The sequence below is a fragment of the Barbus barbus genome (assembly GCF_936440315.1).
Source record: "Barbus barbus genome assembly, chromosome: 27".
NCBI classification, from domain to species: domain Eukaryota; kingdom Metazoa; phylum Chordata; class Actinopteri; order Cypriniformes; family Cyprinidae; genus Barbus; species Barbus barbus.
Window position 1 is genome coordinate 7029535 of NC_136755.1, and position 26265 is coordinate 7055799.

Here is a 26265-nt window from a genome sequence, read left to right on the forward strand (position 1 = left end):
GTGAACACAGGGATACAAAAATAAAATACTCCCTGTGTACAATGAAATATATTGCTGTATTTGTGATGTTGTGGGGCTATATTTCTGCTGGAGGTCCTGGACATCTTGTTTAGACACATGGCATCATGGATTCTATCAAATACCAACAGATAAAAAATCAATAAGTGACTGACTCTGTTAGAAATCTAATAATGGGCCATGCTTGGATCTTCCAACCAGACAATAATCCAAACACAAACCTCAAAAACAACACAAAAATGGGTCACTAGGCACAAAACCAAGCTTCTGCTCTGGCCATTCCTGTCCTCTGACCTGAACCCTGTAGAAAATGAGTGAGGTGAACTGAAGAGAAGCACTACCAACATGGAGCTGTGAATCTGAAGGATCTGGAGGGATTCTGGATGAAGGAATGGTCTCTGATCTCGTCAGGTGTTCTACGAGAACATTTAGATCTGTTAAACTGGCAAATGGAGGTTTCAAAAAGTATTGAATAAAAGGGTGCTGTTAATTGTGGCCAACGTGTATTAGAGAAAAACATTTATTTCATAATATTTCCTCCCATTTTAAATTCTTATCCAATGAAAGGTTAGATTTTTGTGATTTTTCAGATCAAAAGAATTAACAATGTAGTTTCATTTTCTTTCTTTGATTTACCAAGGGTGCTAATAATTCTGACCACGACTGTAACATGCGACCAATAATATAGCATTATAGGCTGTTTATGTGCATTTAGATCCAATCTTTACAAGTAAATAGCTTAAGTACCAACATACTTTTGTTAAAAAAAAACACTTAAGGAATGACAATATAATTGGAAAATCCAATAATTTAGAATTTAAAATAAATCCTAATGGGATAAATCCTGAACCAAGAGATAGTTCACCCCAAACATTTAATCTAGTGTCATCTTTTACTAACCTTCACGTTGTTGAAATTCAACCTGTATGAATTTATTTAATCTGTGGAACACAGACAATATTTTAAAGAAACAATAAATAAACAAAAAACAATAGGTAAGACATTTCTAGACTTTTTTGTTCTGCAAGGGAAAGAAAGTCATACAGGTTTGGAACATTCATTTGGAATTTTCATTTTTAGATGAACTATGCATTTAAGAATTAAAGATTATAGGATGGGTTGAAGTTTTACCTTGATTATTAGATGATTTTTGTTTGATCCCATTATTAATGATTTCAAATTCTGACTAAATTACATTAGCTTTCTAAAAACAATTTTCTGACAGATATATATTTATATAGAATATTTTTTTTTTTTTAGTTTTGACACCATGGCTAATTCACACACACACACACACATACATACATGACTTTACATATTTATATTTCTCATATCACAAAGAACACGCTTTGTCCTTTTTGGAGTTTGCCAGCCCACCCAACGTCTCCTTTTGTGTTCCATGGAAGAAACAGAAAATTCTTACAGATGTGGAAAGTCAAGATGAGCAAAAGATGATACTTTTTATTTTTATTTTGGGCGAGCTGTTTTTTTAATACAAACAAAACTGAGGACTTCAGATTAACAGTAACATTATCCAAAAAACATAATTTGCAACAACGCTATGTACAAGAATTTACAAATATAATAACAACGTATCTGTAACAATCAAACAAGCTAAACACCACTGATTTTTACAGTACTGATGCATTAGTTGTTTCACATTCATTTGTTTTAACTGCAGACGAGGTGTTTGTTGTGTAGAAGTTAGCAGCAAGTCGCCCCATCCTCTTGTTAATGGTTTGAACAGAAGCACCGTCAGCCTGAACATCCACAGGCGCCTCCACTCCATCCGTTACATCATATGTAGCTTTTCCCAAATCTGCAGGCCGCCACAGTTTGGGGTGAAAACAGCAATAGTAGAGAACTTTTATAAACAGGCCCAATACATAACAAAGCGGGATGGAGATTATCAGACTGAAGGCGTACGACTGGGTCATCTCTGCATCTCGGTACAACCACCATGTGGTCAACAGGATGCTGGTGTCTATGATTATAAACGTGTGGTAGATCAGACTCCTGCCTCTGGTGTCTCCTTCAGCCACGTTAAACCAGCTGAAGTACCAGATGAGCCCTATGGTGGCCCGGTAGAGCCGTTCCCCTGCTGGGCTGTCCATGAAATCAGTGCCCTGCCTCCAGGCCCATATCACAAATACGGCCCACAGAGGCAGGAAGTGTGCTGCGATGAAGCAGGGCAACACGGATGCAAAGAGAGCAACCGCAGCCACACGTGGACCAATCAGAAAAAGGTTCCAGAAAAAATAGACCACAGATGACAACCAACCTTGCTTGTCCTTGTCGGGAAGAAATGAACGAAGTGACCGATGGTAATCCACCACCATCCAGGCTATAGAGGTAGTGGAGGCGCCCACACTCACATCTGCAGAACAGAAACATCAGTGCCATATTTCAGTTTCTTTACTTTCTACTTCTCTAATCCTGAATCATAGATTGCAGGCAATGCGAAAACATGAAACGCACAATAACATTAACAGAAATTAACCTGATCACCCAGCTCTTTATACAAGTTAGATATATCCAGAGAAAATGTGAGAGAACTTGCATACATACATATTCTCACAGAGGGTGATATTTCGTAACCGCTTGATTGCTTGTATCATTGCAACGATATTAACTATATTATTATCATAACCATATTATTAGATGTACACTACATTATCCCCCAGCTCTAATCAGTAAAATGTGACTATAAGGCAAGAAGATATAAATTTTTTTTGAACATGACGATTTTCTGTAAAGATGATTTGAAATGATGTGTATTGTGAAAAGCACTCTACAAATAAATTTGACTTAAAATTAAATTAAATAAAACAAATAACATGTTCTAACAGAAAATTGTTAAATAAGTTTAACTGCTAAAATTACAAAAAAAAAAAAAAATTATATATATATATATATATATATATATATATATATATAACTACAATAAAATATTTGAAAACAAAGGTTAATTCAAAATATGAATAAATACTTTCATAGTATATAAATACTAATTATAGAAACATAAATAAGCTCATTAACTTTTAAAAGACAGTATAACCATGAAGGAAAAATAAATAGGAAAAAAATATAATAATTAAATAAAAAACAGCTTGAACAAGCGAGTTTACTTTAAAAATACATTAAAAATTTTTTTTTTTTACAATGTTTTTGGAGTCGCACCAAATGCTACATCCTTGAAATAACTAACGTTTTTAGATCCGATATACAGTCTTGAGGGTCTATGAGACCAGGGTTTTTTCCTGCGTGTTGGTTGACTGTTAGTCTCACCACATGACTTTGATTTGGTGGACAAAATAGTATTTGTATTGGTACTAATGTTTTTCAAATACTAACATGCAGTGAGGCAGTTTTATTCAAATAATACTAAAAGAATCTGCTAAACTTCTTAAGGTTTTCATTTCAAGAATCCCTTTTTTAATGAGGCTTTTTTCTTCACTGTGATACTAGGACAACTGTCACTCTGACATTTTGCTCCCCCACCCTACACACATCAGCTAGATTGGTACACTCTCAAACCTGCCTTAAAGTGGGTCAGATAATCACACATTACTACAGTTCCTGTGAGTCAATGTTCTCACATCAGACTGGAAAAAAACTGACTTTCAACTAAGAGGAAATGCTTTTACCACTAACTGTCAAGAGGAAATTGGACATAATTTGGAGGACGTTTTTTTTTAGGTTTGATGTAAATTATGGTATTAGCAAACAATGGATGAATCTCATGTGGAAGGTCATCTTTTGAGCTGATTGAATGTCATATGTTTTATAATGAAGTGGTAATACGCATCATTAGAGTAGAAGTGGAGTGGTTACCCACATTGGACCAGTCTTGCGTGGTTGCTGCGCAGCATGATGTACATCATGAGGGTAAGCTGTGGTGCGCTCTCACAGAACGTCTCAATGAGCCGCAGCATGCTAAGGTCATGGGTCAGATAAACTGCATACTCAGACCCACACCCCTTTCGCCACCACACACGAAAGCCCTGCCAGATAGCTGATATGTGCCTATGGAAAAAAAAAATAATCACGATATTATCCAAATATGAATATACACAATAGCAATTTTACCCAAACAAATATATACAATAGGGTACCATGGTACTGCAGTGTTTTGTTTTCTTTTATTTGTACATTGTACAATAGTAACACAATGGTTTTTAAATAATACCATAGTATTTTTTCTGAAATAGTCAGCCGTCTATGACAGCTCGACCTTAAAGCCACGCTGGAGGAAAGAAAGAACAGCTAAAACCAGCCTGTGCCATTTAACTGGTTTAAGCTGTACATATCTGGTTTAAGATAATCAAGCTGGTGTTTAGCTGGTTTGTCAACTCTTTTACAAGCCTGACCAGCTAAAGAAGCGATCAAAACCCTTCCAAAACCAGACAGCTAAACCAGCTACAGTGAGGCTGGAAGATCTGTTAAACTAGCAAACAAGCTTAGGCAATAGAGATGGCACAGCAGTCTTGTCGGGAGACATGAGCTATAACAAAGAGTGTTATGCTCTCTGGCCGGCAGTGACAGCTGCTAAACAACAGTACAAAGTGTGAGTGAGTCATTTCCAACTGAATGACTGAGTAGCGATTACAGAAGTAAACCATCCACTGCGGTGAGAGCATACTCTTATTTAGCCAACGAGCTGAACATCTTTTACACGCGCTTCGAGACAAACTGTTCTGGTGTTACCGACAGTCTGTCAACACTGAGGAAGGGAACAGCTACGTCAGTGATGAGCGCATGATGACCATATCAGAGGACGAGGTTCGTAATGCATGCAAACCTCAGGAAATCTGCCAACCCAGACAGCATTCCTGGTCATGTATTGAGATCATGTGCTGATCAGCTGGCTGGCTTCTTTACATCCATCTTTAGTCCTTTGCTCAGTCAGTGGTGCCCACATGCTTTAAAAAAATCTATCATTGTTCCTGTGCCAAAAAAAACAACAAGCTCTTTTGCTTAAATGACTATTTAGGCATTCGCATTGTTAATTATGAAGGTCTTTGAGAGACTTATCAAAAACATCCAAGCCAACTCTATCACCCAGAGTACAGGAGCCTCATAAGCACAGTGTGGCCTCAGAGCTCCACTTCTATCATCAAGTTTGGGGATGATACAGTGGTGATGGGCCTCATCTCCAACAACAATGAGCCTGCCTACCTTGATGAAGAGGAGAAATTCAGAGAATCTGAGGGTGCAAAAAAAATTTAATATTGAGAAAATTGCCTTTAAAGTTGTCCAAATAAAGTTCTTAGCATTGCATATTACTAATCAAAAATTAAGTTGTGACATATTTCCAAAATCTCTTCATGGAACATGATCTTTACTCAATATCCTAATGATTTTTGTAATAAAAGAATGTTGCAAGCCCGACTCTCTAACCTTTGGCTATTGCTACAAATATACCCGTGCTACTTATGACTGGTTTTGTGCTCCAGGGTCACAATATGTTAAAATAAACAATATATATCAGTGTGACATAATCAGAGCAACATGTATAAGGAAATCAGGGGAAATGTCAACATAACTTATGTGGTCATCGCATTACCGTGTGTTTCTAGTCCATTTTAGTACCATATTATGTGAAAGCAAATTAATATATAAGCTCATTCAGGTTCCACAATACTATCATCCAATACATCACTGAACTTTGATACTGCCAAGGTTTATTTTTTTATATTTTTAAGTAGGCTCTAGATCTAAGAATTTGCATTTAAGGATGCAAATCTAAAGATTTTTTGTGTGTGTTTTGACCAAAAAAAAAATTTATTCAAAGGAAAGAAAATCAGCTCACTACTTGGGCTACATAATAAAAGTCACTATGCACCAGCTGGTGCACGCCGTTATCGGGCAGTAGATAAATGATAGTATGACTATTACATAATAGGAATGTCCCAGATTCAGCGACAAAAAAAATAATACAGTTTTATAGATTTATCTGAGTTTTTAAATAAATATAAACAAACATAAAAAAATGTACTCTTGCACTTAACTTGATTTATTTTTAAGTTAATTTCTATTTTATTTAAACACTTAATTGAAATGTTTTCATCTTCTTTTTGGTTAATACGTGGGTAAATCAAGTTTTGTAACACTCTCGTGAAGTAGCTGCAGTCTCACCTGATGAAGAAGCCCAGCTGACACACATGCAGAAAAAGCAACAATTTTACTCTTTTCGCTCCACTGAATAAAACCACGTTCCCGGAGGACGCTTGAGATTCAAAGTCCTTCAGCTCGCGATCATACTGCAGCCAAAACCAGCTGAAGAGCTGAACGACGACAGATGGCAGGAGCATGAAGCCCAGCAAAACCCCGAACCACATGAACTCTCCACGCATGTACAGCTCCTTCGCCACCCACAGATCCGAGCCAATGTCGAACAGAAACGTGCACGCGCCGATGAGCGTGAAGAACAAGTCCAGCCAGGAATACTTGGGAAACGTCGCGCAGTTCATCATTGGATGAGCTTCAATGCATGCATGTAGCCGCGTACCGTTAGCACACTTACGGGTGCAATTAAACTACAGAACATTCCAGGAACCATTTAATCTTCACTTAACTGTTTATTTATGTAAACGAGAACTCCACGAGAAAACGCGTCTCTTCTGAGCAGAAACGCGGTGACATTTTCTAGCGCGTGAAAGTCACAAACTTTCAGAGACTTAAGTCACGCCCGCATGACGTCACACACGGCCGGTAACGTGGAAATAGTTGCATTACCATAGTGAACAGAAAGTTATGATTGAAGATAAGAGTATTTACGACCCAAAATGTAATAATAAAATTTTAAGAAATGTGTTTCAGTCAAGAAAACGAATTACCCCGAGGGGGAATTTTTTTTGGAATTCTTTGATAGATAATATTAATTGGAAAAAAGCATGGCTTTTACCTTAAAAATTTTGTATCCCCAACAAGGTGAAAGAATTACACTTAAGAATTTTACATAATATTTACCCCACCAACAAACTCACATCTAAATTTGGTAATGATAACTTGAATTGTAATTTCTGTAAAAGTAGTATTGAGTCAATTGATCATCTGTTTTTTAATTGCTCCCTTGTTAAAGAATTTTGGTTGGATTTGTCAAATCTCCTTGTTTCAAAACTAAAATTAGATATTGAATTTGTATTGTATGATGTAATTTGTTATTTTTCTCATTGTAATCATAAAACAGAATATATTGTAAACATATTTATTTTATTAGCAAAATATTTAATCCATAAGTGTAAGTTTTCTCTTAAAGTACCCAAATTATATAATTTTTTGTGTGACTTTAACTACTTAATTAAGACGATGAAAAAAATTAACAACAAAAAAAGTGTCAAATTTTTGAAATTATATGACATTTTGTTGAGCGAAGTGTATTTGGATTAATATGTCTTTTTTCTTTGTAGGACTACTTAAAATGTTTCTATTGTCTTCCTTATGTTTTTGTCATCCACTGTCATTTCATTGTTATGGATGTTCAAGTGTATTATTATTTGTTATTTGATTGTTCAATTGCAATAAAAAAAAAAACTAAATTTAAAAAAAAAAAAAAAAAAATTGTTGCATTACCATATTAAAATAAATTTAAATACAAATAGATTCAGTTTTTTTTCTTTGCAGATTGTTAATTTCATGAATACACTTTTACTCAGAAATTGCTAAATATTTTTGTAGAAAATGCAAAATACATACATATATATATATATATATATATATATAAATATAAAAATGATTCTGTAGACTACACTACAATTATTAGAGCCTGGATGTAGTTACTTTTTTAGCACTTATGTGAAAGTGCTTTGGAGTGGTTTTAAAAGTTTTAATAATAATGCATATTTGTTTCTGACCATTAGAGAGCAGTGTTGTACTGTAGTAGACCTTCATAATTGACCCATCAATGCTCCTCACAGCACAGATCATGAAAGCAGGCATTTATTATAACAAAGTGTAGAGAAGATGTAGATTCAGTGTGCAGTGAATTCAAATAGAATCACGGTGAGATACGAAGGGTGACAGCTGTTAAGTGATTACTTTTTTCTCTTTTACTCACTTGTTTCTCTCTGTTGTTTATGATGATCACTCTCTCTGTACACTATCTGCTCTCAGCTCTTCTTCAGTGAGGAAATGAAGTAAAAGCTGAAGTTAGAGTGTAAACACAATACTTTACTGAATCACTTCCATATGACAGATATAAATATAAGGGCATTTCTGGAACTAGGGGCACTTTTAGCCTTGTGAAGTTGAATAAAAAAAACTTCACGTAAAGCAGTCTCATAAATTTAAATAATTTGTCAAGTTTTAAGGTCTGTAAGAGGACAAACTTAGATTACAAGGGAAATTGTTCATATTTTACAAGAACACACAGAGCCAGCAGAGCCACGAGCAGAGAGATACTAAGGACAGCCAGAAGAACTGCCTTAGAGGACGGGTCTTTCTCTTTCCTAGATGAGAAAGTGTGTTCAGATGCATCTGTAAACACCCAGGGCAGGTCTATTATTCATGTATGAATGTTAATTATGATACTATGTCTGCAAGTCTCTGTCTGAACACCTCAACATTTTGGTCACTTGAAATCAATTTAAGAGTCATATTCTAGCATTGAGAGGCATCTGCAATGTCTTTAGCTATATGCTTCCTCTGAAGCATATAGCTATATTGTAGATCAGAGTATTGTTCACATTAATTTAAGAAGATTATTTACTTGAGTATATATCTGAAAAAAATAAAAATAATATATATATATATATATATATATATATATTTATTTATTTATTTATTTTTTACTGTTTGATATCTAATTTTCCCCTCATCCAGACATAGTTTACAGCTGTGGGATTCCCATAAAATGCCCTAATAACAAACGTTTTGATTCTGTTTACTCTTTAAAATTTTATTTGGATAATTTTAGCTAGACTTGTATGCATATTTGCATATGAAATATAGGCTATGCATTTAATTATATAATATGTATTTTACCTCTTCAGTTAGCCCACTTAAGCTTTTTAAATTATTTTGGTACATTTCATTCTTCTGTCTTTGAATTAAATTTTCATCGCTTGCATTTGTTTAAATTTGTCTATGATATTCACTGTCACCGATACAGCCATGTAATGAACTAGCATAAAGTTGGCTTGACGTTGGACGTTCGATTGGCAAATTTAGGGACCGTCTCTAAAGTTACATGCGATATTGGTATACACTATTCTAACGTCAATAGCATTTGAGGAGAATGACTTACAGCCATAAAAATAAATGTAAAGTGTTAATTTAGGTGTCAATTACAATGCACACCTTATACATTTTTAATATTTATTAAAATAAACTGTAAATCATTGGTTACAAAATTCTATTTTTTCAGTACCGAATGGGCTCAAACGCAAATGCCCCACATTTCTGCCACAATACCATGGTGCAGTTAATGTTACTACAGTAAATCCATAGTAAACGATGGCGTATAACGTGTGCATTGTGCAATTGACACCTAAATGAAAACTTTACATTTGTTTTATGGTTGTAAGTCATTCTCCTCAAATGCTATTGAAGTTAGAAAAGTGTATACCAACATCGCATGTAACTTTAGAGACGGTCCCTAAATTTTAATAAAGCCAACTTTATCTTCTCACTACGTAGTCCTCTCACTTCTTAAAGTAAATTATTTTAACACAATTTTAATTTGTGCACATTCTCATACAATAAATGAAAAATGAACCTGCCTTGGTTTAAAATGTAGAATAAAGGATATTGTCATTTAATTTGTATACAGATAGTGCCTATTCTGTCATTTTTCCGCGACTGCTGGTCAAAGGAAGCGCAGCACGAACAGGAAGAATTGATTTATAAAAATAAATCAAATATTTCAGTTGCATACTTTTCATATAAAAGTTGTATACATAGCAACCTAACGTCTGCTCTGTTCACAGGGTTCGAGTGAAAAAAGGAGGGAGATGTTTCGCGCCCCCGGTTTCCATGGTAACTCAGACCCGTCACTATGGAACGTTCGATTATGACGTCACACTGGGCCACTATAAAACATGATTTGGAATTGGAACATTATTTAATTGTCGCTTGCTATGCGAGTAATATCAGTCAGCACTGAGTGAACATCTATCTGAACGAGTACGACAATTCATAAAAAAAACATAAATTCAGTTTGTTAATAACAAACAGCTCACGAGAGATCTGTGAACACTCTCAGAACTGTGTAAACGAGAATTGTTGAAAGTCTTATATGAAGAGTTCTCATATAGGATTAGAGATGGCTTTTAACAAAAACACACCATCTTCTTCATCATCATCATCATCATCCTCAGTTGTGGATGAAATGAGGAACACATCTCTGGACTCATCCGATGAGGAAGTTTCCTCCAGTCCCACTGACAGTCTTGTGAAACATCTACTGCTGCTGAACAAAATCTCAGACCTTCAGTACAGAGCCCAAGAGCGCCAGGAGGAGTTTCAGTCTCTGCTGGAGCGATTTAACTCTATACGTTAGTAATGTTTTTAGTTATACATTTATGCATGTAGTTCAGTACTCAGAGCGCTGGCCAGGGAGTCGAATAGAGTGGTCAAGTTAATGGCCTTTAATTGGCCTGATACTTAAAGCCCTCACAAAAAAATAAAATAAAAGAATGAATCAGACACTCATATTGTATGATTGCTGTGCTTTTTTTGTTGGGCAGCAAAATTTGGACAAAATGTTGTGATTACATATCATGGCTATAAAAATAATACTAATAATTATGCATTATTATAATTGTTATATAGTCTAATATGAAATTAGTGTTATTATATTAGAAAAAAATGCTAGTAAAATAAAAAAATAATTGAAGAAATATTAATTTTAGTGTTTAAAACTATAAAATCAGTAATAATATTCATGGCTTATTTCTTCATTTTCAAACATTAAACAATCAACCTTAATGCTTAATTTTTGACAGAAAGCTGTACAGACAGAGAGCCCTTAAAACTTCTCTTTTGTTGATAAGAGTTTCAGGGAAGATGGATGGTGCCTAATGCATTTACAGATGTACTCTAAAGCACTGTATAGCAACAAGCCAATTCACGATTTCAGTGTTATTTTGATTAATTGTGCTGCCCTAACCCAAATATTGATGTGCTTTTTAATATAATCTAATTGTACTTAACAGTTAATGATACTTACGCTTTACTTCTTACAGAGGAATCGCTACAATGGGAAATTGAAAAAGTGGAGAAATCCATGGTCAGCATGGAGTGGCTGGAGGACTTGCAGAAGACTGTTGATGAGTTCCAGGCCAATATGGCATACAACGTGAGCCGCCTTCGAGAGAACTTCAGAAAAATACAGGAGGTTGCATCTAAAAAAGTTCTGACCGTAAAGACAAAAGGTAAATTAACGTACACACCATCATTCATTAAAAAGCATATTTGAATCGCTTTGGTTGCAATGTGATCTAAAATGCTGTGTCAAGGTATAGCTTACAGTGTAAAATGTGTTTGTTTTCAGGTAAACCAGGAAAAGATCTGGATGCCAAAGTAGTTAAAAGCATCCAGTCTCTGCCGTCTTGTCCCACGGCAGCAGAATTGAAGGCGAATTCAACCGCTGCATTAACGTATTCATCAAACCTGATCAACGTGTTGAATAGCATCACCAAATCAACCTCCTGCAGTCCATCCACGAGCAAGGCAATAAAACTATCAGCAGCGACCATTGAAAACCTCAACAAGGCTTTTCAAGATCACTGTTTGGAAATGAAGACTCTCAAGACACCTCAGAAAGAGAGCAAGGTGGCTCAAGATGTGAACAGAGACGTCTTTGTTTCTCCTGTGCACCAAAATGGATCTGCAGTTCAGCAGCAGAAGGTGCAAAAATTGCCTGCCTTTCCTGTGAAACCTAAGGCAGATGATTTTGCTTTCCCTCAGGTCAAAGAGCCTGTACGGGAGACAAATGTTGAAGTGTTGCCACTAGAAAGACCAGTGGCAACATCATACACAGCTCCAAAAGACCTCCAGAGTCCATCTGCTGATGGCCCGTTTCCTCCTGCCCCTGCCAGAACTTTTGCTCTGCCCAAGACCACACGATCTGTCGAGGAAACAAAAGTTACCATAGAGCAAAAGGCAAACGTTACATCATTTGAAGAGACCCAAGATGATGCTGAGACATCATTTGAAGACACGATGGTTCAGAAAGACCTCCAGAGTCCATCTCCTCAGAACTTCCATCGTCCTTCCCCCATCAGATCTTCTGCTCGTCCTCAGATTTTACAGTCTGTGGAGGAACCAAAAGTTTATACTGAGACAATGGAGAGAACAGAGACATCATTTGAAGAGACGATGGCTCAGAAAGACCTCCAAAGTCCATTTCCTCGTAGCTTCCATCGTCCTTCCCCCATCAAATCTTCTGCTCTTCCTCAGATTTTGCAGTCTGTGGAGGAAACAAAAGTTGATACTGAGACACTGGAGAGAACAGAGACATCATTTGAAGAGACGATGGCTCAGAAAGACCTCCAAAGTCCACTTCCTCATAGCTTCCATCGTCCTTCCCCCATCAGATCTTCAGCTCTTCCTCAGATTTTGCAGTCTGTGGAGGAAACAAAAGTTGATACTGAGACAATGGAGAGAATAGAGACATCATTTGAAGAGACAATGGTTCAGAAAGACCTCCAAAGTCCATTTCCTCGTAGCTTCCATCGTCCTTCCCCCATCAGATCTTCAGCTCTTCCTCAGATTTCACAGTCTGTAGAGGAGACAAACGTTTATGCTATGCTAGTGGAAGAACACCAGAGTCCGTCTTCTGTCCACACCCGTCCTTCCTCGTCTGTGAAATTGCCCAAAATTCAGACTCAAGTAAAGCCATCACTTCAGAAGTCTGGCAAGCCAGAGACTCGCAAATATAATTCTGCAGTCTTGGGCAGCATTGTGGAGCAGTACATGAAGAACAGTGTGGAGGACGGTGATAAACTTCTCCATGCAAGCATGAAAGACACATCATTCGTAATTGACATCAAAGCTCAAGAAAACAACCTCCAGCAGCTGGATCGAGCTTTTCAAAATAACAACATTTCCTCTGAAATGTACAACCTGTGCAGAGGAACCGTCAATCAGACACTTAAGAGTGTTGAGCTGCGTCTTGGATGTCTTTTACGGAGATACATCAAACATGTCCAAATGAAGCAATTAAGGTAAGAAAAACATGTTTGATTATAGGCTAATTATATGTTTTGTGGTAAATCATCTTACAATTTTCTAATTTTTGCTCATATATTATACAGGAAGACGCTCGATGGATATTTCATGGCGACCAGAAATTTAAGGGATGGACTGGAGTTCAAAAAAGTTCATTCTCAGCTCTGCAAATTTGACCGTTTCCAGCAGAGTGAGAACAAAATCTGGGACGCCAAGCAAGCCTCCACTGATGAAACACGCAGACTGTGCATCGCACGGACGGCCCATTTATACCAACAGGTCAGTACGAATTAGACAAAATGGCCTTCAAGCATTCAGTCTAACACTAGTTTGTCATGTTATAATAATGTAAACAACATTAATAATATGACAGATGTAAATAATAATATAAAACATGTAAATTATTTTCTGCTGTTGTCCTTCCTACAGGTGAATGCAGTGCTTGGCCTACATCTGACAGGCATATCATGTGTGCAAAGGCATGTATCACTGCCTCTGCTCACAGTGACACCTGTGCGGTTCAGCTCCGATTTGTGTCCATCTCCTCCTCGGCAACCGCAAACTGCACCCAGCAGAGCCAGTCCAGTGAATTATCCTTAAATCCACCTGAAAGCTCTGCACCGCACAAAGGCGACCAGGAACATACCAGGCAGTTCCCTGAAGATCAGTCACATAATTCAATGCTGATGGGCAGTGTCAACAAGTAATGTGTAGAATAATGGCTTGGAAATGAACCCAAGAACAGATTATTGAAATGACACAAAAGTAAAACAAAAGCGAGGACTCTGGAGGCTTCGGATCAGGAACGGACTCTGGCAACTGAAACAGAAACACTGGCCTGCATATAAACATAGGAAGATGGGTTCATTTACATTTGTTCCACTGCACTACTGTTATAATTATCGCTGAACCTCAGTTCATTCATCGGAAGCGCATCACTGAGTAGATTTGGTTATTTGTGTTGTATGGTCTGTAATACGGAGACCCTATAGGGACATGGTGATGGAAAATAATTCTACTACAATGCTTATGTCAGTGGATTATAAACATTCAACTTTTGAGAAACACATTTAGACAAAGATGTAATATATACATCTTTATCAATATATACATACAGATATCCCGGTTTCAGTTGTTTAGACTCGTTTAGACTTGATATTATGGTGTGTAAATTTACAAAAATTATTTTAGGTCTCATTATCGCGAGAAAAAGAGCGTCTCAAATCACTGAAATCATGCATGAATATTCATGCTTTGTTCAGAGTACAGACAGCTTTAGCTTAAAAAAAATATATATAATCATTATTTTATTTTGGGAAAAATAGTAGGGGGGCGTTTTCCCCCACTATGTAAGTAAAATTTTGCTTGGCTATAATGTCCAGGCTACATGTTCATATTTTCTGCTTTGATGCAACTAGTATATTCTTGATCTCTATTCTTCTCAACCTTTAAGTCAGTCAGTAAAGTACTTGACAGCTGTATTTCATTCCAAGTAGGCACACTTTTTCATATGAAGTCACTATAAAGGCACTGATGTGCTAGACGGTCAATGAATTGTAAACTAGGACCTTATCTAATATTTTTGATTGTTTTTCATTATACAGATCAGCTCATATTTATGTGTTTAGAGGACTTTCCATCCTGAACATTATCAGCAGGGTAGTTCCAGAGCATATGGATCATCAAGAGTCTCGTTCGTATTTGAAATGTATACACAATTATTGCTAGAAGTATTAAAATAAAGAGAAAATATGTATAATGATTTTTAGATGTTTTGAATTTTATTTCATTCCAAATGAATTGAAAACATGTAACTGAGTGTTTTAAGTACAGAATGGTTGTGTTTGGCATGTAATGAATGTTAAGCAGTATTCACCCTTTAAAAAAAGTTCCAAAAGCAGGTTTTAGCAATGCCGTTTTTGGGTCCCCAAAGAAACATGTTAATGCAAATATAGTAGTGCAAATTTGGCCTGTGATGACCTTTCATCTGCCCATGTTAAATAAAAAACAATATTCCATTGAAGCATATCTTTATTTGTAATTATTTTGTTTTCACATTTTTTTGTTGTTGCATTTTTGCATTTAAGGAAAAAATAAAAAATGCATTTAAAAATTAAACTTTTAATTAAACAGTTTATACTTTCACCTTCAGCCCACAGAGGAAAGTTAGATTTTTGGCCATTCGTAATTTGGGCATCTCTGGTCGAGAACATTTGGAGTCTTTGTCCTGCAGAGGGCAGTATGGCAATATTTTGATTTGAACAATGAACTTGTTACACATTATGAGGTCACCACATTACAAAAACAGTCCTGATTCATGATTGCAACAGCCTTTATTTGTATTATGCAGCTGGAGGTGTGTTCTTAAAAAAACATAGAAAACAACTTTAAACCACAGTCTCGTCTCATTATTCATTCGTATAGGGCTGTTTTATTCACCATCTTATCTCTGTTGACCTGAATGGACAAGTATCCCAGATCACCTCCAAGGAACCTTGCAGTCCTTACACATTAAAATCAGCAAATACAAGGTTTGAATTTAAGCACATAAACACACATAATAAGCATTTCCATTGTTAAATTCATCAGACTTCATGTAGAAACCGTTTAGTGTCTGGCACTCACCCGAATAGAAATCTCTTTCACGTGAGCCCTTCATTAGTCCAAATTAACCGTCGTTTGCTCACAAAACATAAAAGCATTATGGAAAAGGTCACCAGTAAAAAGATTTGTGCTGAAAACTAAACGTGTTAAAGGAACCGCAGTCATCTAAATATCACACTCCTGGCCAAGCAGAGCAGGAAAGCGGTAGAAAGAAAAGAGAGTGAGAAAGAGCACAAATTTTATCCACGATTCACATTATCACACCGTCTGGCTCTTTCAGACAATCACGATCATTTGAGGCAAGATTAGGGTGTCAGTCCTGGTGCAGGGTCAAAGGTCGCCTTCACCGTATCTAGCCGTTTAGAGCTCTGAGCCGCAAGTCTCAGAAAAGCCATGGCAGTATCCGCACCACAGTCTGAGTGAGGAGGACTTTAGGCACCAGTGGGGTTTTCATCCAGACCGAATCAGTTCGTATTTTAATAGAAAATCAGCAAAGTGCCTCAGTTGTGGCCCAGTCCGTCAGCTTCAGCTCGGTTCAGAACAGCAGGTTAGGGTGCAGTCACATGATGCAGCACTTGTTCTTGAAAATGTGCGGGTGTTTGTAGCGCAGTCTCTGTTTGGGCCGATATTTCTCTAGATACGTCAGCTGCTTGCTGTTTATTGCACCCCTGCGCTTCCTGTGAACACAGAAAATAAGCATTAGCGTGTTGATTTACATTTCTCATGTTCCAACCGAATGAAACCAGGCACATAAAAATGGCTGGCAATCTCACGTTTCATTCCAGCCCATGCTGGGCTGAAAATAGCATTGAAAATAAAACTAAACAAAGGGATGGAGCTTAAAGGGTTAATTGTGAATCTTTTGAGTGTCGAAAGCTTTCAGCTTGGCTTTGCTATCAAAAGGCACTCTGGCAAGCGCAAGCGACTGAGAACTAGCGTTTAAGATCCACTCGTATGAATGTAGCAGTTGATGTCAAGACTCAAGAGCTCAAGGTCTGTGGTTCTTTTAAAGAAGTCAAGAGAGACATGTACGCACTGTCTGATGAACTGGATGGCATCTTCATACTTCATCCCACTTTCAATCAGTGCCACGGCCACAAGTACTGGAGCTCTGCAGAAGAAACAACAACAGAAAAACACATTTTGAGAGAGGAGTGACACTGACCTAAACAGACTGCTGTATGTTTGTGAGAGATCTTACAGAAACGCTGTTAGACAAGTACACTAGCAATGTCAAAATAGCTGGTTTTTTTACTTTTTGCATTCGTGCTCTATAAAACATTTCAAGGACTGAACACTTAATTTGCATCTTTGTTTTATTGTATTTATTTGTCTATTGCATGTAAGTTTACTAAATTAAAAAATACTTGCCATTGTTTTAATTCTGTTTGTTAATATTTGTGGTGTTAGATATACAAATAATAATTAAAACAAAAGTCATGCAGCTTTCAAGTGTTTTTCTATTAAAGGCAGGGTAGGTGATTTGGTTCAAAAACATTTTTTGCTCTGCTGGCTGAAAGTCACATCCCGATAGCAATCACTAAGTTAAGTGCTCTAAATACAGAGTTCTGGCACGAAACTCTAGATGGCGCAGTCCGATAGGTCTAACTCAGTCTGACTAATGACATCATCACATGGCACAGCTGATTGGTTCTCTCTTGTATCGGTAGCCAATGAGGTCTCTGCTCAACATTCAAATATATGACTTGTGTATGTTGTAGCAGTTTCGCAGCGTGCTTCAGAAACCCTCCACCTTCCCCAGCTCCACCTGTATAGATCTGCTACGAGGTGATTCATGTATGCTATAGGGCAGGGATACTCAAATCTGGCTCGCAAGATCCACTTTCCTGCAGAGTTTAGCTCTAACCCTAATCAAACACACCTGAGCATGCTAATCAATGTCTTCAGCATCATTAGAAAATCACAGGTAGGTGAGTTTTATCAGGGTTGAAGCTAAACTCTGCAGGAAAGTGGATCTCGCGAGCCAGATTTGAGGATCACTGCTATAGGGGGTTATTTCATGCATGTTATATTTGCAGCAGCAGTATTTCTTACACGCTCACAGCAGCATGTTGTGGATATATTGGCAGTAGCAAGTCTCGGTACTTGAATGAGACATGAGGTAATCTGACAGTGTTGTCGCTGGTTAGACTCTGGTCTGCCTGTGCACGGTCTTGTGTTTTGGAGGAGGTGTGGCTTTGGAGAGTGATTTGCATGGAGGGTGGGATCTTCTGCTTTCAAAGCTAGCTTGCTATTGCTAGCCTCTCTGAAATCGCCTACCCTAGATTTAAGCAAATGCTACGCTTGAAGTTTGAATTTACTTTAAATAATAAAATATTAAATATAGTATAAATAAATAATTAAATCATTTAAATTAAATTTAAATAAATCTATTTTAATATGAATATTTTATCAATAGTAGTCAATATTTAATTACAAAAAGTGTTTAACAGCATATTAGCTTTCATTGTGGTATCAAACCTGGCAACTCTAACACACACATAACTTTATTGGCTCATTAGAAAAGCTCAATTGTTCCATGACCTCAGATAGATCTTAGAAACTGTACAGTAAAAAACAGATTAATGGAGCAATGCCACATCTTACAAAGAGTGGAAAGAGGCATTATGATGAGTTAATTCATCGTACAATAATTAATGTTTCACAATACTAAAGGTCAAGATTCAGTCAAAGTGAGACAAAACAATTTCAGAGAAAGTGAGTGGTGTAAAATAAACAATTGTTAGTGCTGTTTCTAGGCGTTCTGGGTGGTTGTTATTCCCCAAGTCATATTAAGAGCCCACCCTTGAATCTCTACTTTATTCTCGTCTCTGCATGTGACACCCCCCTTTAACGTCCACAAGATCTTTCCTTCCACTTTATTGCCCGCCAAGTGGAAAATCTTAAATCTGATATCTTACAAAAGTAGCAGCACCTCTCCTTAACAAGCCACAACTGAGGGATCATTCAGGTCGATTTAGACAGCAAAGCAAATTTTAATACTTAACCCTCAAAGCTTCCCTTTCAAACATACACCATACAGTAAAGACAGTCAAATCCTACAGCATAACTCCAGCTCTAAAGAGCGTAGCCATTTGAATTAGATGAAAATAAACGAGTCAGGCCAAAAAAACACTGGCACTCTTTCAAAAGTCGAGACCAATTCCCTTTGGAAGTGGATGAAGTGCGTCAGAGACTGAGTTTTACTGCCCAAAAGATGAGTGCAGCGAGGCCAGACTCCCTCCTCCTCCTTTTAACGTCACTCGCTGGTTTACAGCCGACGTTTGGGGTGTTTTGTTTCGCCGTACGTGCGCCAACAGAGAGCATAAATACATCATCCGTAGAAGCTCCTTATGAGACATGCTGTTCCATATTTTTAACTGCAATAGTACATTATGTTGTGTAATATTGCTTTTGAGAATGACTGATTTTGTTATGGTAAAAACAGCTTCCCATTCGTGGTTTAGTCATGGGACAACCACTAGGTAACTGGGAGCATCATGTATAGCTAAAAAAAATCCCAGTCATGTGGGATAGACAGTCTGGCATAAAGGTCATGGAAAGAGCACGCGTTTGAGGAGGACAGTAATAACACATGCTCGTAAAAAGCAACTTCCTGTTTTGTCTTCGGCCCTCACCCCGATGCCTCTTAAAACAGAGTGGGACTGCAGCAGAGTGAGTGCACTTTGGGGATTGTTGATTTTGACGGAGCACCGTTTAAAGCCTCTGAAGAGGTACCGCTCGCTCAGCCCATAGGGGACTATCAACTTCATCCATGGTTAATAGAGAGGACGGGTCTCCTGGGAGGCCAGAGGTGCATAATGTTCTATAGAGCACATTCTTTTCCAGATTAAGGTCTCGAACAGGGCACCAGAGGTGGGCTTACTTATGGGCCACCAGACAAGAAATGAACCCATTTACCCCTGAGTTCCCAGGGCTGAGCAAAAACCAGCTAGTTAGAGATGTGTTTACATCTTGAGGGCAATGCGATTGTGTTTCTGTAAGCTCATATACTGACCTTCCTAAACCGGCCACGCAGTGCACAGCCACACAGCAGCCGGGTTCTTCTACGAATCGTCTCTTCAGGAGACTCAGCCAGTCCTCCACGACCTTAGATGGAGGAGGAGCTCCGTCATCAAATGGCCAGTCCTGGGGAGAGAAGAACAAGTTACACCTTCACATTAGCACACACCGAAATATGACTTCTGTCATCTTTTACTCACCTTTGTGTTGTTCCAAATCTGAATGACTTTCTGTTGCTGAACACTAAAAGAAGATATTTTGAAGAACGTTGCCATTGACTTTCATAGAAGGGAAAAAATACGATGGAAGTCAATGGCTACTGGCAATTGACTGGTTATGAGCATTCTTCAAAATATCTTCTTTTGTGTGTGACAGAAGAAATTATTTTATACAGGTTTGGAACAACATGAGGGTGAATAAACGATGACAATTTTCATTTTTGGGTGAACTATCCATTTCCTATTCACACTGAAAGACAAGCTTTGACTTTGAAACTTTGGATTTGTTCACACTGGCAACATAATGACATTTTGATTGTGTAGTGTTATTTTAATTTCATGGTTCCACTTCAAGTGAGTGACAAAATATTGCATCATGAAGCAGATCAAGAGAGCTCTATTGTCTGCAGTCCAATTGGTAGTTGATTTGCTGCTCATCTGCATAGATAAACTGCTCAGATTTGTTTTAGCCAGTGGCTGTTTTTGCTCATGCTGCCTCAGTTTGGTGACTTTGACAATATATGACCTACAGCTACTTTGGTCCTACAAATCGCCGTCAATGTGAATGTCCCTTTAACAAACAGGCTTTAAGGCTTTAAAAAAAAAAAGTTAAAGAGTCTTGAACAAATGAAAACCACACTTAAATCTATGAATGTTACTGCATTATACAACTAAATATCAAACCAGGTGGCATTTATTTGAAAGAAATATAGTACAAACACTTTTTAAGCTAAGTATTGCAACACTTTGTGATTGTCCAACATTAGTGGATCGAGTTAAATGTGATGAACCACACCCATGTTTACTCTAATAGGACACCTGTGTGAATTGCAAAAAAAAAAAAAACAAGTTCTGAGAAGAGCTGGTGCAGAATTTGTTTACAGATGCCACCTGGTTTGCATTTAATGCAAAGACTTCTTAAATGTGATTTAAGTGTCTAAATACTGGTTGGGGCCACTGTATCAGTCTTCACAGTCTAAGAGAGATCTGCTAGCTTTTTCTATATGATTCTATACTTGGTTCTTTGTAAAAGTGGGCTTATCCAGATGGTGAAGGTGCTGAGGAAGCATAGAGCACTGGGTTAGTGAGGTCCACTCAGAAATAACCTTTCGGGGATGTGTCCCCCCAACAATAACGTAACTGGCTGCTTGTGTACCATAGTAAGACTCACTGTTGGAAGTAATCTAGTTTCGATTGTTTCTTGACACCGTAGTAACTTTTTGGCACATCTGTTGTTCAAACCTCATTTATTCAACAATATAGAACTGTTGTTAATGACATCATTGGAATACAGAACATGGAATAAGAACTTCTGCTAATGAATGAGTTGGAGATCAGTTTCATGTCAGATTATTGCTGTAATTAATAAACATGGCATTTGAGGGCTTTTTTTTGTTCTCCATGTGTTTTGCTGTATTTCCAGATGGTTGATTCAATCATTGGTTCCCTCTTATGTCATAGTCCGGGCTTCCCCCAAGGAACATTCGCACATGCGTACTCCGTGGCCTTTCCTTATGGACAAACTAATGTATATATTAACTATGTACTTCTAACCACAGGTCAAGAGTAGTTCCAACCACACAACTTTGAGAAGCTCTTTCCAAATGTTCACTGGATGTACGGTTTTGGAAATCACCATATTGTTATAACATGATGTAACTTGCAACATGAGTTGGTTAAGAATGCTTTTGGTTAACATTTTGAGAACAAACAATGGGAAACAAGACACTACAGAATCTGAGATCAATGCTAAATGGTGTATGGAAAAGAAGAGTCTCCAATCAACAGAAATTGTTAGTTTTTTGAACTACAATATGATACTATGATACATTTTGGGATATTCAGATGCTGCTATAAAACCAATATTTATTGTGTGACATTTATTGTCTACGATAATATCATACTTATTGTTTTATCGATATGCGAGCTGACAAAGTATGTCACTCGCATTGCAAAAAAACAAACAAAAACACATACAAAAGCATTCACTGCGTGATGAAGCCCATCAGAATACAGTTAAAATGCCCCTATAATTCAAGTTAGGAAAGCAAAAAATATCCCCAAATGGGTTTTCGTTTTTTATATTTATAAAATATAACAGTTTAGTAATATCACACAAGCAAGGGTGACGTTTTCCTGAATATTACTACATGACTGCGGTCCCAAACATGATATTAATTTTAAACAACAGTTCAAAAAACAAGAAGTTAATATTGAATGAGTTACATTTTAGACACAATACGTCTGATTTTTTCTGTTTTGGCAATGAAATGAGTCCCAAACAAAGCCGGAGCAGAACATTTGCATGTCTCAGAGCAACACAGCGGTGTTTCGTTCATGAATTAATCTGTTTTTGAATGAAAGACAACCACTTGCTTTGTTTCTAAATAAATCAGCCATTTTGAATGAATTGTTTGAGTGAATGATTCAATTAATCATTCTTTAAGAGACTTGCCACCAGCTACTGCCGGTTTTAGCGTCATATATATTAATCCATGACAGGCCTAAATCAGCCAAGGTACCATCATAAAAACACACTAAGCAAAATGGCATTATCGAAAAAAAATCCTAAAAAGTATCGAGATGTAATTTTTTGTCAATATCGCACCTCTCTAGTAGTAATGTACATCTTGTTACATCTATCAAGCCCTGTTCCTGTTCCCAGGTGGTTGGTAAAAGCGGTACATGCTTCTGTGTCAGTGAGACAAAGCGTGAGGCCTGGGAGGCATGTGGAACACGGCATAAATTTAGCATACGTGTGTGGCTTTCCTGTGCTCCCGTGACCTCAAGGTGAGAGGTGATTCACAATCATGCTTCACAGGACATCCGGAAAATTCCACTCATCCTTTCCCGTTTGCCCGCCTATACCGCTGCTGAGGAACTTTGATGTGGTTCAGCTGCTGAGGCACGTGCTTGCGTAGACCAGCACCACACAAACACACACTTCATGTGATCCAGAAAGGCTTGGCAGGACAGACCTTAATTATAAAGAGCTTTCTCACATTACAGATGCCTCAAAATATCACTTATCACACGGGACCGATGAGTGATATACAGTCACACTACAGCCCTAGGGACGGGATGTTCAACACTAGCAGGTGTGAGTCCTTTCAAGTAAACAAGCCGGACCGGCGAGGCCTCTAGGAGGCTGGCTTTACATAAAAGACTTTAAAGCACGAATGATGCTCCACAAACGCTTCCTCCACTTCCCTTCAGTCCACCCTATTGATTTCCCGGGCAAACACGCCTCTGAAAGCTTTTGGGAGCGGATGGAGGGTTGCTGATGCAATGCAGGTTGGGTAAACAGCCATGGCCTACTTTGGGAATCCAGAATTAGGTAGCAGGGTCACTTGCTCAAACCCGCAGATCTCGGTACAGGCGGCCTGAGTTGGTAAGGTGCACGTGTGCCCATCCCAGAAGCACAGAGTTAACTCCCTTGTGAGATGGGCAATATCTTATTGTTTGCGATATACCAGTAAAAATTCTCCCCATGATAAGAATTAGTCTTCCCGCGATAATGATAAAGCCTAGTTGTTGACTTATTTCTGTGTGCGACCGTGCGGAGCGACATCGCAGAAGACTGATGTGAAGTTGAGGTGGAATATATCGCTAAACAAGGAGACTCCTTCTACAGCCTGGAACTGGTTTGGTCAGGGCTGTACAGTGCAACAAAAACGTTGGTCTGAGCCTTGAAAAAAAATGTACTACAGTAGCACCGTTTTGCATGTATATGAGCCTGTTTTCAAACCTGTTGTCCAACAAAGACATCATTTATTGGCATGCTTTTTTTCCAAATTAACTTCATAACAAGAATGAGGCAAAAATCATACTATTTTATAGTATTATATGCAGTGATAAAGGCTATGTCGATTAGCATTGCATTATAAATATACTTTATCCTTATAAAAATACCCAAGATTGCTTGAAGAACACATATAAATCATATATTGTCGCAATCGTATGTTTATTGTCTTCAAGTTTCCTTAGTTAAAATTTCTCTATCTGCGTTTTCTTTAGCTACAGCGATAACTGGATACCTTTGTCCATATTAGGGATTTCCTGGAGCATCATCAGTGCAATTACTTCTGCGATGTATATGTGGAGTTTCTGCGCAAGGGCGCCCTTACATTATGTGTGTACTTAGTAATGCTCACAACACCAGGGTAAAAATAGGAAAGATAGCCTAATACTTTTCTCTAAAGAAACAGGATTTTTTTTCTCATTTTTTGTCTCTAAAGCCGGGCTCACACTGTGCGATTTTTAATAGTCTTTTGCGATTGTTGCTTGTCACACTGTACGAACATGATCCCCATGTCAGACTGTAGGATCTCAGTTGTCTTAATGTTAGACTGTACGACAGTCAAGACGCGACAAAAACGGACGTACTCAAGAAGACTTGTCCGGAGTTTTACGTCATCAATACGTGACCCGCGTTCTCTCGCTATAATGGTAGCTAGCAAACAACAGCAACATATAGCGTTAGTTTTATTAATTACATGCCTTGATGTTAAAAAAAAAAACCGAAAAAGACGACGTGTGTGGAGCAAGTCATGGCTGGGCAAAAGAGGACTTTACGGACTTCCAGTTCTACAGAGCGAACTTGAGGTAATTTTGTTATTCGAGTTTAAACATCCTGCCCCTTAATAAATAAACTTTAAGTAAACTTTACTTTGTACATATATTGTTTTTACAAATAACGAAGTTGAAGTTTGAAGTTGTCGTGCAAATTGCGTCATCAAGTTCAGTGCTCCTATTGGTTCTTGGTTTGACGGTCGTCGTCGTAGATGTCACACTGCAGGAAAGTGTCTGAAATCTTCTGACACTGCCAGAATTTAATCGGAGGAAAAAATTGATCGCAACGGCCATTAATCGGCTGTCGGTGAACATGTCAAACCAGCGATCTAGACAACCGATTTTAGCCTAGGATTATAGGAATCTTTTAGGATTTTAAAAATTTGTCTCAGACAACCAAATCGTGGCCAAAATCGCACAGTGTGAGCCGGGCTTTAGTGGATGCATAAGATTCCCTGAATTATCGTCATTGATATCATTATTGCAATAAATACCCATGTGAAGCCCATATTGCCCATCCCTACTCCCTTGTTGCAGGTGCTCGCACAAATACACAAGTAACTCTTTTCCACCAAGGCAGTTCCAGTGCAGGTTCGGAGCCAGAGCCTAGTTTCAAACCGGTTCTTTGTTTTTCGACACCCAAAGCACCAGCTCCGAACCGCTTGCATCAGGGGCTGGGGGCGGGGTTACCGTGACCAACAAGACGAACAGAAACTTTGGACCGCCATATTTGAAATAGCAGCTAAACGCGAACACGTTTGATTCGCCGTGTTTGGATGCCAATGTAGGTTCGCAAAGCCATGAACATCAATAGCAACGCAACGTTGTTGATAGTTTGTTTAGGCTTGTTCGGGATGGATCGGAGCTACGCGGACCGTTCGGTGCGAGGCATCGGGGTGCTGCGGGAGCAACTGGCTCTTTATGCTTTTGGATCGCTCTCACGGTGCTTTAGTGTGTTGTGTGCCGATCGATCGATCTGCGTGGCGCTGATGCACCTCGTACAAGCCTGAACCGAAACATGAAACGTATTGTGACGCAAGACCTGGTTCTGTATTGGCTCTCTAGCCTGTGGAAAAGCAACCGGTTCTTAAAGGGCTCGCCAGTCGAACCAACTAAGAACCGGCTATAGCACTGGCTCTGAACTAGCACCTGGTTCCAGCTGGTGGAAAGGGGGTAAAGGCGAACAACACTGCTGATTGTTCCCACTGGGGTTTTTTTCTTCAACAAAGTTTCTTAGCAAGTCGTGCGCCACATGAGTGACATTGCATGAGCTCACCATGAAGCTGCGGCCGATTTAGATGGCCAATGCAAGCAACTGACATCCAATGCGTCATACACATAGCAGTCTTTTGCAAGCGTCTTCTAACAGATTTAGTGAATTATCGGGTTTGGCAAATAGCTGCGGGATTGCAGAGGTGCGTCTAACAGCCAGCGTGTCCTTCATATCCACAAAAGACAGTGAAGATGGGACTTAAGCAACAGTTCGCCTTGGGTTTCTCTTTTCTTTTCAGGCTTGCTGTGAGAAAGTCAAGAGGAAAAGTATAAAAGAAAGGTTGAGTGGTGGGGGAAGGTGGGCAGGGACCAATCGGAGGCCACACAGAGAGACCAGGCTCTGCAGCTACCATAGCAACAGTGAAATGTTGACGTTGGTAATAAG

At 38.3% G+C, this 26265-nt stretch overlaps 3 protein-coding genes across 4 annotated transcripts in view; 1 reads left to right on the forward strand and 2 right to left on the reverse strand.

Moving 5' to 3' along the window:
* Nucleotides 1-1014: 1014 nt before the first annotated feature.
* On the reverse strand, nt 1015-6734 carry LOC306847409 (XK-related protein 8-like). Its single transcript, XM_079381340.1, has 3 exons — nt 6157-6734; nt 3857-4044; nt 1015-2395 (listed from the first exon to the last, which is right to left on the reverse strand). The coding sequence occupies exons 1-3, from the start codon at nt 6492-6494 to the stop codon at nt 1650-1652; spliced, it is 1272 nt and encodes a 423-aa protein (XP_079237466.1). The 5' UTR covers nt 6495-6734; the 3' UTR covers nt 1015-1649.
* Nucleotides 6735-10282: 3548 nt separating this feature from the next.
* On the forward strand, nt 10283-14954 carry LOC306847006 (uncharacterized protein; the record flags this gene model as incomplete). The annotated part of the gene is made up of 5 exons (XM_079380740.1): nt 10283-10514; nt 11205-11393; nt 11513-13187; nt 13278-13470; nt 13621-14954. 5 exons carry the CDS (start codon nt 10283-10285, stop codon nt 13789-13791), a joined length of 2460 nt encoding a protein of 819 aa, XP_079236866.1. The 3' UTR covers nt 13792-14954.
* A 4-nt stretch (nt 14955-14958) lies between these two features.
* The window catches only part of LOC306846784 (protein tyrosine phosphatase type IVA 3-like), a 30059-nt gene continuing 18752 nt past the window's right edge, over nt 14959-26265 (reverse strand). For both annotated transcript variants that reach the window (XM_079380392.1, XM_079380393.1), the window contains exons 4-6: nt 19814-19944; nt 16832-16906; nt 14959-16472 (exon numbers count right to left, since the gene is read on the reverse strand). In XM_079380392.1, coding sequence (XP_079236518.1) covers nt 16355-16472; nt 16832-16906; nt 19814-19944 — 324 coding nt within the window. In that variant the 3' untranslated portion in view covers nt 14959-16354. The remainder of the gene's footprint in view (nt 16473-16831; nt 16907-19813; nt 19945-26265) is intronic.